At 39.4% G+C, this 12,236-nt stretch overlaps 1 protein-coding gene across 2 annotated transcripts in view; it reads right to left on the bottom strand.

Moving 5' to 3' along the window:
* The window catches only part of LOC139442088 (apoptosis-stimulating of p53 protein 1-like), a 129,251-nt gene that overhangs the window by 63,024 nt on the left and 53,991 nt on the right, over positions 1 to 12,236 (bottom strand). For both annotated transcript variants that reach the window (XM_071222869.1, XM_071222871.1), the window contains one exon: positions 6,656 to 6,723. In XM_071222869.1, the coding sequence (XP_071078970.1) occupies positions 6,656 to 6,723 (68 nt within the window). The remainder of the gene's footprint in view (positions 1 to 6,655; positions 6,724 to 12,236) is intronic.

Below are 12,236 nucleotides of genomic sequence, written 5' to 3'. Positions count from 1 at the left end.
GCTGGACATTAATACGGCTCTCGGTCAAGATTGACTCTGTATGGGCTTATACTTGAAGGGCTGAAACTGTCATAGCTACGTAAACACGTAAACAAGCACTGTAAACACGTAAAACATTTTTACCAATGTGTAAATCGTTTGACCACAGACTGACGTTGTGTCCGTGGCATACAGTGCCCTCTCCGGACTAAGTTCCACGTGTGTGTTTACTATTACAAAGGACAAGTCACAACCAGGAGCTCGAGCAAACATCCACTTTGACCTCGCTAATGAGTTTGATTAAAAGACAAACACTCGTGTGGCACCATTCTAATCACTTTCTTTGACTGACTCGACTTCCAACATGCAAAAAAACAGTAGAGGTCCACACTATTATCGGTAATATCACAATATGAATCACTTATGAATAAGTATCACAGAATGTTTGTAAAAATACCGGTATATTACGTTCTTCAAAATCATGCATATTTTCATCTTGTTGGCAAAGTTTACATAGGTGACAAGTCAAATTGAAATTATGAAATTAGCAACTGTTTCGCTGACAGTTTTCTGTATATAATATGCATACATTGTAACCATAGCAACATCCAACAAAATGGCGGATGACTACAAAGCTGTACAAAATGTGTGGGTGAGAAGGTTCTTTTTTATTTGGGCTCATAACAATTTACAGGTGAAAGAAACCATGCAATATATTCGGTACGTATGTCAATACATGAATCATACACGAACGTCAGGCTAATGCTATCACAACTAAACAGTTTACAGCAACGGAAACGTCAACAGTTCAACATCCAAATACAGTTACAAATGGTTTTGACAAATTCATGTCAAACTCCATGCAAGGCAAACAGGAATTCAGTAAATACCCCAAAGAAAAATGCATCAAAAAGTCAAAGACATGAAGCTTATAGTGTTTGATGTAACTTGGCGTTCCATGTTGCTTGTAGAATTCAATGCTCTCCCATGATCCCCAGGGATTTACTCGGCTATTTCACAGACATTCTCGTGACAAGACACCTCAAAGAATGCTCAGCTTGAGACATATACCCACGATGCATCAGAGGAATGCTGTTAAAAATCAATTGGACAATTTTTTTAGAGAAAAGACATTAGATCCATTTGCAATTATTCACTGTTTGAAAAGTAATTAAAGTCCAAATGTTATGTTTCCCTCCTGACCTTGTTTCTTTCCCAAAGTCCTTTCATCTCAAACTGTAAAACAAAACACCAACAATTATCTAAACTCAGCAAATTAAAGTTTGAAAACAAAGTTTTCTTAAAATTAGATGACTTTTTCATTTCTCAACTATTTTGTTAACTCCCAAGTGAGGAGATGGGTTTAGTAATTATCCACATCAGATCAGTAAAATTGTTTTGGAACCAAGAGCGTTGTGTGAGCTAGAGTCATGTGTGGTGTGAGGAACACAGTATTGACCGAGTGAACAATCTACATCTCAGCAAGTTGTCACTGTCGACACTCTCCTGCACACAGATTCGCAGCAAATTTCAGCTTGTCAAGGAACAACTGTTTCACAAATCTCACTTTTTAATTTGATTGCACTATAAACTTTCACGAACTTCATGAATCATTGAAGACATTTCTGTTTCATACCCAAGCCTTTCTTGGTCATTGCTTGTCAGTTCAGTACAGTCACACTGTGAAGCTACCATAGCCAAGAGTGCTTATTTTTGGCTTTCTTGCTGTCAACAATTCCCCGTTTACTATTTTCAGGGTAAATATACTTCTAACGAAGGCTGCTCATGGCAACACATTTTCTTGTTTTCAGTTTTTAATTTTCCTTACATTTTTAACTTCTTGCAATGCTTACACTCAACAGTGCAACGCATCAGCTAAAAAAAATGGCCAACACGGGGGGCCATTTTACCGCTGGTCCTTTGGCTTGTGTCCAGCAGAAATAGCAGAGGTACATGTCATTGACCTGGTTATCTTGGGCACAGCGGGCAACTTGATACACTCTGAGTTCTCGTCCAACCTTGTAGAACGTATCAATCTGAATTAGATGACTGAATTAATCAATGGAATAAAACAAAGGCCACACAGGGTATCTTCCGTTCGGGTCGAATAATTTGATTATAGACAAGGGGAGAGAGGAAGTGGGCAGGTAAGGGCTTGGCACAGCTTCTAGCAATATCCCAGCTGGGACATCACGTACATGATTCATACGCTGTACCCAAGGGGCATTATGGTAGGTGCCCTTAGTGATGGTGTTTCACGTGGGCCAACACCATAGATCTACCATCAGCTGGCGATCCTGTTGGTTTATAGTTCACCCCTGCTAGGATAGGACAGTTATCAGACAGGCCAATGCAACATTACACCTACTTCATGGAGTCACTTAATCTTGTTACAGCCTATTAAGTACCACAGACCTATACAGCGGTCCTTCGAATCAGCATCACAGTGGTGTGAAAATGGCTAGATTCCAATGAATCTTCATCACTTTAGTTTCCCCATCCTACCATTCCCAAACTCCTATCCAAGACGATGTTTGTGGTGGACCTGAGAACCTGACAGCCAGTTCTCCAACTGGTGAGAAGCAGGAGGGTTTCAGGTACTGTGGCATTCAAATTTGGGGAAATCGTGAACATGAGACAGCATATCTGGACATCAGCAGTCTGTGGGATATCATATCTGAGCATCGGCACTCAGCTGCATTTCAAACAGCATCCATACAATTACCCTGCCAAGTGATGGGGCCCCCAGCAGGGTAAATCACTACCCAGGCACAACATGGGGCTGTCGGCCATCATAACGCGCCGATCAGCCCATTGTACCGATTCCAAGGGCAGATAAGCCAGGGTAGCCTTGAGTCTGCAGCAGGAGGGGAGGGTGTTTACTCCTCACCAGGATTGGGTTTAATATCAGTTTCACCTTCTCAGGTGAGAATAGATGGTCAGAATCTCCAGTACACCTCATAAGTCAATTTCTATTGGATTACATAAACATTTTTGTTTTGTTTTTGTTGTTTTTCTTTCGGGAGGGGAGCAAGGAGCTGGTATATACAACATCCTCAGCTATCTCTTTTTCTTTAGTTCAGTGGAGTCATTTGTTAACTGAAGTTATGAGTCTTTTTAAACCATGTCTGGTCCACAGTGGTGTATGAACAAAGACTGAAACAGCAATGTTTTATATTATTCAACATTTTCCATTTCCAGATTTGATAAACTGATTCTGAAACTGTTTGACTGCTGACATATACAAACAAGCCTTGTCATATCTCATCAACATTTGATACATCCATCCTTGAATCTGTTGAGTGAACCTACATCAGCCTGTAATAACTATTGTGATGGGTAAATGACTATAAACACCTACTGAACTGAAAAAAAACACAATTAAAAAACAACACTTTTGATACATCAATGAATCTCTCTTAAAGACACCAGTTTCTCTTCACTGTAGAAAATATGGACAATTCTAAAGCAAGTTTTTTTCTTGCTACACATGTAGTTCAAACATTCCTAATACAAGTTACTGATCTGAGCATATATTGAAAAGTTCAGACAAATTCCACCCTGCCACACTCACAACATGAGAAACAACTTTGACATACCGTACCTGTATTCAAATTGCAATTTCTTGCCCCAGAATGTACAGTGTTGAGAGTAGAGTTATTATTCCCTACTTGTGCTTGTCAGTCAGTATCCAGGACATGAAGATTGTGACACTGAATGACGTGAATCAAGTCAATCTAAAGTCAACATGTCAACCCTTCACTGCAGGGAGTTGGCCCCCCATTGAGCTCTCTACACCATAGACAAAGATGTACTCCAGAGGCATGACAAGCTCTACAGCAGGGCCCTATCTCATCTGATCAGACCATAAAACAACCTTTAATCCAGTCCCCTAGTCTATCAATAAAGGCCAGTTTCACCCACCCCGACCACAGTGATAGTGGCAATATAATGTTTTGATATCTCGACATTCCTTGTTGGCCTTGATTGACACTTTTCCATTGGGCTGTGGGGAACGACAGGTGAATCATGGACCTAGGAGTACAGGTGTTCCTTACGGACGCTACCTGTGTTGGGTCTGTGGCTTGAGGATAAGATGGTCGGATACATGAAACGCTCATAAGATACCCTGAGACTCGCGGCTGACCCAGACACTTGAGGAGATGTGGAGTCTACTTTTGTACATGATAACAATAGCAGTCACTGAAATCTCAGATCCCATATACTGTTTCACAGAAAGTATACCTGATTAAAGACAACCTGTAAATAGGTATCCAGTGAATGAGTGAGTGAGTGAGTGAGTGAGTGAGTGATTGAGTGAGTGAGTGAAACAGTAAGTAAATCAGTGACTGAGTAAGCAAGTACGGTTTTACGCCATTTCTTGCAATATTCAAACCATATCAAGGAGGGGGCCAGAAACGGCCTTCACACATTCTAATTGCAGTCATATTCATGTATCAGAAACATTTCATTGTGGGTGGGTTGTAGAGTGAGTGAGTGTGTTGCGCCCCACAGAAGAAAGGCTATAAGGCTGAATACAGTCAAGTCTTGTTAATCCGACATTGTTGGTTGCATATGATTATGTCTGATTAACGAGTATGTCGGATTAACGAGTATGTCGGATTAACGAAATTAGGTAGTATCAACATTCGTGATAGAAAATTGGACAACTTTACTATACATAACGATTCAAATCCTGTTTTGTTTGTTTAAAGCAGTAATTGTATATTGTTAAGCAAGTTTATCTCTGCAGCCGTTGAAATATGCAGCTACTCGCCAACTTGTCTGGCATGGGGCTGTGTACTCGCGGACAGATGACCACGGAATACGCTGATCACTGTGTCGGATTAACAAGACTGATTAATGAGTGATTTCAACAATTCGTTGCAAATTAGGTGTGTTGGAGTCTAAATAACGGGTCTAAATAGCACTGATTTAATCGGTCCCCATCATTTGTGTCGGATAAAGCCGATTGTCAGATAAAGCCGATTGTCGGATTAACGAGTGTCGGATTATGAGACTTGACTGTATATGGAGAAGGCAGTATATTCCAGCAACTTCATAATGAGATACTGAGCATGTGATGAATGAGTGGTGGAGTCAAGTTTTATTCTGCACTATTCATGGACAGACTAGCGAGGGCTACCAACAGACTGTTCATGAGGCTGACAGGGAATAGCTTCCAAACAATTAGCAACATTTCCATATCAATGGACACGAAGATCAGGTTTATATCATCCATGTTGGGACTCGAACCCAACTGACCTGACCACAAGGCCACACCACCACCCCCCCGCCTTTGAGATGAAGCTCTGACAACAACATGGCACAGCCTTGAACAACAAGGTACAACATGGTACAACAAAGTACAACATGGTACAACAAAGTACAACATGGTACAGCAAGGTACAGCATGTTACGGCATGGTACAACCATAAGATTCAGCAAAAGCAGCTTGTTCATAACAATTCACGGAAAATAAGTCTTTTAAAAATTATATTTCCTTTCTTTGAGATGGAAACAGATAGTATGAAATGTCATGGAAGTGGACTGTGTGATCTATTTGAGAGTGCATAATATTTCCCGACTGTAATATCAAGTCTCATTAATTGATGTCTTCAAATCACCTTAAACCAGCTCTGATGTGAGGCAGAAGTGACATTTGAGAAGAGCCAATAAATAATTGCTAAGTCTTGGTTGAGAAAACTGTCTACTGAATACTGTCATCATTTCTACTTAAAGAATAGCTAATGGCACTCTACAAAGGTTCTGTTTAAAATAACAGTCTGAACCAAAAAAACAAACATTCAGAACTGATGTTGGTAAAGACTTTGTGATATGATTGTATGTTTGTTTGCTTGTTGTTTGTTGTTTAACACCGCACTCAGCAATATTCCAGCTATATGACGGCGGTCTGTAAATAATTGAGTCTGGACCAGACAATCCAGTGATTGACATCATGAGCATCGATCCACGCAATTGGGATCGATGACATGTATCAACCAAGTCAGCGAGCCTGACCACCCGATCCCGTTAGTCTCCTTTACGGCAAGGATGGGTTGCTGAAGACCTATTCTACCTTTGTGATATGAAACCACAGACCTACATGATAGGTCCATGATGAAACCAAATCACAGATGTGTGGTATCAGTATCATCTTTCTCGAACAGAAGACTCTTTACTACCTACGAGGTCAAATATATCAGGGTTCATAAAAATCATATGTTGGGCCCAGGGTCATAAACGTCACGAGACAACAGTGTATTGTTTCCGTCATCCAGACGTCATTGTTGACGTCATTCCAATCTTATTGTGACGTGAGGTCGGAATGACGTCACACTAGAAACGATGTCATTGCTGAATATTGTTGACGTCATTCAACAGATAGTAGTTTCGCTGCTGATGTGACCTGCTGTGCTTATAGGTAAACACTTAAATGTGTCTCTGTATGTAGACATCGTCTACATGGGTAATAAATAGAACATTACATTCGTGTTCAAGTCATACTATGATTACAACACTCGTACCTTTATTTCGGAATTTCGACACTTGTGTTGTAAACATAATATTACAGAAACACTCATTTAATATCATCTGTATGTTTCTGAACATTAATTTAATCTGGAACAAAATGTATGTCGTGATATACAAATCAGAAATATACAGAAACACTTACCATAGCTGATCTGCTTTGTGCTGCGGCTGCTGCACTTTCCCGTCCTCGTCGTAGTTGAGCTCTTCGCCCTGAGGAGGGGAAAAGTGGTGTTAATGAGTATACGCCAAGACAAACTTCATCAGTAACAAATGCAGACTGTAACTTGTTCTCCGATTGTGCTGATTCCTTTCATAGATTCAAGACATTTTTTAACAGAACACCCTCAGGGGGCAGGGTACAAATCTATACTACAGATACAGCAGGTTGTACAGGAACTCAACATAGTTAATAAGGGGGGTTAATGACAGCATTTACAGGATCTCAACATAGTTAATAAGGGGGTTAATGACAGCATTTACAGGAACTCAACATAGTTAATAAGGGGGGTTAATGACAGCATTTACAGGAACTCAACATAGTTAATAAGGGGGGTTAATGACAGCATTTACAGGAACTCAACATAGTTAATAAGGAGGGTTAATGACAGCATTTACAGGAACTCAACATAGTTAATAAGGGGGGTTAATGACAGCATTTATAGGAACTCAACATAGTTAATAAGGGGGGTTAATGACAGCATTTACAGGAACTCAACATAGTTAATAAGGGGGGGTAATGACAGCATTTACAGGAACTGTGTAACAGGTTACATATCTAAGTTTGTCCAAGTTCAACTAAAATTATTTTGACAAGTACATAAGACTCAAGAATTATATTTCATTTTAATTCTTTCCTAGATAGTTGTTCCAATTACTTGTCTGAGAGTCCACAATTCATCCTTGTACCAAGGAACATTAGCATCAATGTCTTACCTCAACGGAACCAAGCAGAATTTGTTCTTAAAGAGGGAAAATCTAACGTTCAGGATCAATGTTCTATTCCTTCTAAAGTTCCCACCAGTAAAATCATCTGCAACATTTCACACTAGCATCGCGAAGAAACAAAATGATTCATTAATCCATGAGTATCCGAGACATGTTGATCTATAGGATGTCCGTTACCCTATGGACAGGTACCAAGCTCCTCCAGCAAGGAAAAAGCTACAACTGATGACATGCCCTGCAGACTCGGGTCGATCAATGAATTACGTTTATCTAAACTCTCTCGTCTTCCGAACAAACAGACCCCCACAACAAACAGCCAGTGATCAAAACACCTGAAACTCATGCATGCACCAAATGGGAGTCTCAAAATCATTAACAAATCATTAGTTATGATAAAAACCTCGTCATGACCCCCCAAAAAAGATTTTTGTGAGAAAAATTACATATTAATTAATGTTTCATTTTTCTTCGACTTTTGAAAAGTCATACTTAACAAAAAAATGCATTTTAATAAAGACAATTTTTAAAGTGGATAGATTTATTGTTCAGTTTTCTGGTATAATTGCTCCTTCATTTCATGTGTTAGTTGACTGGGTAAACAGTGTTGTATACTTTACCATATCACTATTTCAATTAACTTCTGAAACATCACAAAAATATGCTTTTGGTTTTAACAAGAAAAACTTCTATTTTTAAAAAAAACACAAAAGATCTCACCTGCTCTCATACTGAAAGAACGTAAACCCAGCTGTGATATGCTATGTTTTGAACACGAATGTCCGCACTGACCAGTGGTATACGGTCCAGGGACTTCGCATTGTCTGCTGATCACTGTTCTAGAAATCAATCACCAGCCAATCATAGGACTGGCGGAAACTTAATCCCAACTGTCGAAAAAACCCTATTGCCTTTTGTTTTTTGTGTGAACATGAAACTTGTGGAGTCTTTGTGTGTATTATCTTCACAGCACAGGAGGTAATTAAAACAAGATATCCACGGCTGGACTCCCCGGTATGGAAATTATGACCAGACCAGATGATACAGAACAGGTGGAATGTAAAAGCAGGAATGTGGAACACAGGAGTTTTTGTGTCCAGAAGACAATTACAACCAGTATTCTTGAGGCACGGAGCAACTCTTCATCCTATTTGAGATATTCCATCAAAAATGCATTCAAAAAACAGATCCCACTCTCATTTGAAAAAATTAAAAGAACATTTTAGTCCGAGATGAAGAGTTTGTAATGGAGTCACATTAACTCAGCAGGAAGTGAATATAATAATTTCAGTCAAAAACACAGAGCAGAGAAATCCATTTCTTATGAATCATAGACCCTGTGTATCTCGGCCAGTGGTCTGTCGAGCTTGTGGCGGACGAGGCTGTCACAGGGAGTGTTGGCTCATGGGCAGCGAGAGATTAACTGACTCCGAGTTACGACAAAGTTGCAACATGTACACACCGTTGTTTACCATTCCCAGTGGCTGTGAGCCACAGTTCTTTGCTGTGGCATTGCCGTCATCGACGACCCACAGCCGCAGAAAGTAGAAAACAAACACTACATTTCATGCCAAGATGGTCTTGAAACTGCAGCAGGCAACATCTCACAGCTACAATCACCAACACGATGACAATGGTCACATGTCGTGCATTGCTGCTTAGTTAAAAAAATAACAATTATTTGAAGAGCTCTTTTAAAACGTTTGCAGAAATTGCATTTTTAAAACCAGGTTTAGAAGGAAAACATGAACACACACATAAAGTGTGAGGTTAATGAGAATGTTGTCACTGTACAAGTCATGAGTGAGTGAGTGAGTGAGTGAGTGAGTGAGTGAGTGAGCAGCTTCGAACGCTAATCCAGTAACACTCTTTAAGTCAGGGACACCAAGCATAGACTTTACTAACCGTACCATGTGGAAAAACAAAAGCTATTTAGTATGACAAACACTTAAGACTACTCTGCTACTCAACAAGCCTGCTCAAGGTTGAACTTATACATGTGGTGAGCAAGGTGAGGTGAAATTGGGTTTGAAATTGAAGATGAATGCACTGATATACCCGTGACTTACACACTTGTGTGTCATAAATCACAGCAGGACATAACAGCAGGAACGTCAAAGTTAATAATTCTCTATCATATTTACAAAATGTTAATTTCACTGGGCATTTGTGATATTTTGTTTGTTTGTTTGTTGTTTAATGTCGCACTCAGCAGTATTCCGGCTATATGACGGCAGCCTGTAAAAAAATCAAGTGAGTGAGTGAGTGAGTGAGTGAGTGAGTGAGTGAGTGAGTGAGTGAGTGAGTGAGTGAGTGAGTGAGTATGGTTTTAAGCTGCTTTTAGCAATATTCCAGCAATATCACGGCGGGGGACACCAGAAATGGGCTTCACACATTGTACCCATGTCGGGAATCGAACCCGGGTCTTCGGCATGACGAGCGAAGACATTAACCACTAGGCTACCAGACCGCCCCGTAAAAAATCAAGACTGAACCAGGCAATCCAGTGATTGACATCATGAGCATCGATCTACATTTGGGATATGATGACATGAATCAACCAAGTCAGCGAGCCTGACCACCTGATCCTGTTAGTTGCCTCTTATGACAAGCATGGCCGCCTTTTACGACAAGCATGGATTGCTGAAGACCTATTCTACCCCGGATCTTCACAGTTCGGGTATATATGATATACTACTCAGCATTTGCTAAGGAGACTAGTCATCTTCAGTTAAAGGTGTGTTCCTTAGCAAATGCTGAATAGCATATGTATAAGTTTCAAAATGATGATTAACAGTGAATAAGAGAAAAATGGTACACAGTACTCATCCATGGGTACTGCATTAGATGAATCGGCATAGTAATCCCTACATGATCAATGCAATAAAAGAAATAAACATCAATGAACCATTTGTGGCGCCAGATAGGTTGTAGTAGTGGTGTGGCGCCTGATGTGATCATGTGACAAGAGAGGACGATGAGTGTTATCAATAACAATGTTGCTACATTCTCGCTGTGAATCACAAACCATCTCCGCCTTGAAAGACACTTCTTCCAGTGGTTGTAAGCCTGGTGAAAGACTACCACAGCCAACTTTTTATAATTAGACCAGAAGTTTTTCTTCCATTTTGGCGAGTAATGATTTCTGAATCTCTGGAAAAACCTTTTGAAGTCGAGCAGCCTCCCAAGTGCATTTCCCCCGACCACAAACATGTAAGCAGTCCACTTGGGCTTGATCAATACCAAAGTGCAATTCAAGCGAACATGCTTTTTGCCCAATAATTGACACATTTGTTGGTCTGAAGCAAGACACGTTTATCCAGCATGATCCCAGTTATTTTCAAACTCTACAGTGGGATTTCATACAATATTTGATGGCGAGAAGTGCTTACTCTAACACCAAGTCATTGTCAGCACGCTATACAGGAATTTAAAGATTATAAAAAATATTTTTTTCTGAAATTGACAGATGACATACCATCTCATGAATCACATTGTTCTTCTTAAAGAATGAATGTGCACAATTTCCACACGATGGTGGCTGAAGTAAGGAGTCTGTTTGAATACGTCGGCTCCCAATACCACCCGCTCATTTCCTTCGTTCACCTGCCTTTGTCACTTCAAGGGTTAACTCTCACACTTGTAAACCTACTGCCACTTTTGCCTGTCGCATTATTCGTATCTTTCTATCTCGTAATGACTGCTTGGGAGGTTTTACTTTTTATTAGTAAGACCAGGTATGAGGTTTTACTTTTTATTAGTAAGACCAGATATGATGTTTTACTTTTTATTAGTAAGATCGGGTATGAGGTCTTACTTTTTCAAAGTAATACCTGGTATAAGGGTTTAAATTTTATTAGTAAGACCTGATATGAGGTTTTACTTTTTATTAGTAAGACCTTGTATGAGGTTTTACCTTTTATTAGTAAGACTGGGTATGAGGTCTTACTTTTTCCAAGTAATACTTGGTATAAGGTTTGACTTTTTATTAGTAAGACCAGGTATGATGTTTTACTTTTTATTAGTAAGACCGGGTATAAGGTTTTACATTTTGCTAGTAAAGAGCTGCTGATTTGAGTAGCATCGAAACATCAAAAACAAGAAAAGAAACTTTTTTGTTATGGATGACAGAAATCAAACCCGCAACCTCAAATATCGTGGTAAGTTTTGTAACCAACTGTTTTCCACTTAGCCACCGTGGCAGCTGGTGAAAGAACATTCAATTTTAGATGTCATGACTTTAAGTTTTACTGCATGTGTTTCTTCTCTCATAGGCCTTGATTGCATTCCTTTAAAACCGCGACACACTGTATTGTTTCACTATAAGACATCTCTATTTTTTCTTATTTTTTATGTTATTTGTTTCATTTAGACAAATAAATAAAGTGAGATAAAGCACTCCTTGCTGGTTATGGTCGCGGAAGTAAGATCTTGGCAATCGGGTATCGGCAATGTATGACCAAGAAGTTTAATGTCTTGCCATAACATCATCCTTCCACAGCCTTTGATGTGGACGTCAATTAAGAAACTTATTTTACTGGTACTTTATACTATTACACAAACCATACAGCTGTAGATCTCCTTTAAACATACTGGACGATATCATATAGTAATTTAGGTTTTGGACATGTAAACTTTAACTAAATTCATTTTGAACATCTTGTAAAATCTTAGATACAATTATATTTGTAATTACTAATTATAATTTGTAATATTGTTTGTAAAATTGAACATGCATAAATGTGGAATAAAATGTCACCAAAATCTCCCATCTTTCATGG

This window comes from Haliotis cracherodii, unplaced genomic scaffold (assembly GCF_022045235.1).
Source record: "Haliotis cracherodii isolate W230 unplaced genomic scaffold, xgHalCrac1.p SCAF_5, whole genome shotgun sequence".
NCBI classification, from domain to species: Eukaryota; Metazoa; Mollusca; class Gastropoda; order Lepetellida; family Haliotidae; genus Haliotis; species Haliotis cracherodii.
The sequence above is the reverse complement of the archived record's forward strand: the minus strand, read 5'-3'. Positions and strand labels throughout refer to the sequence as shown.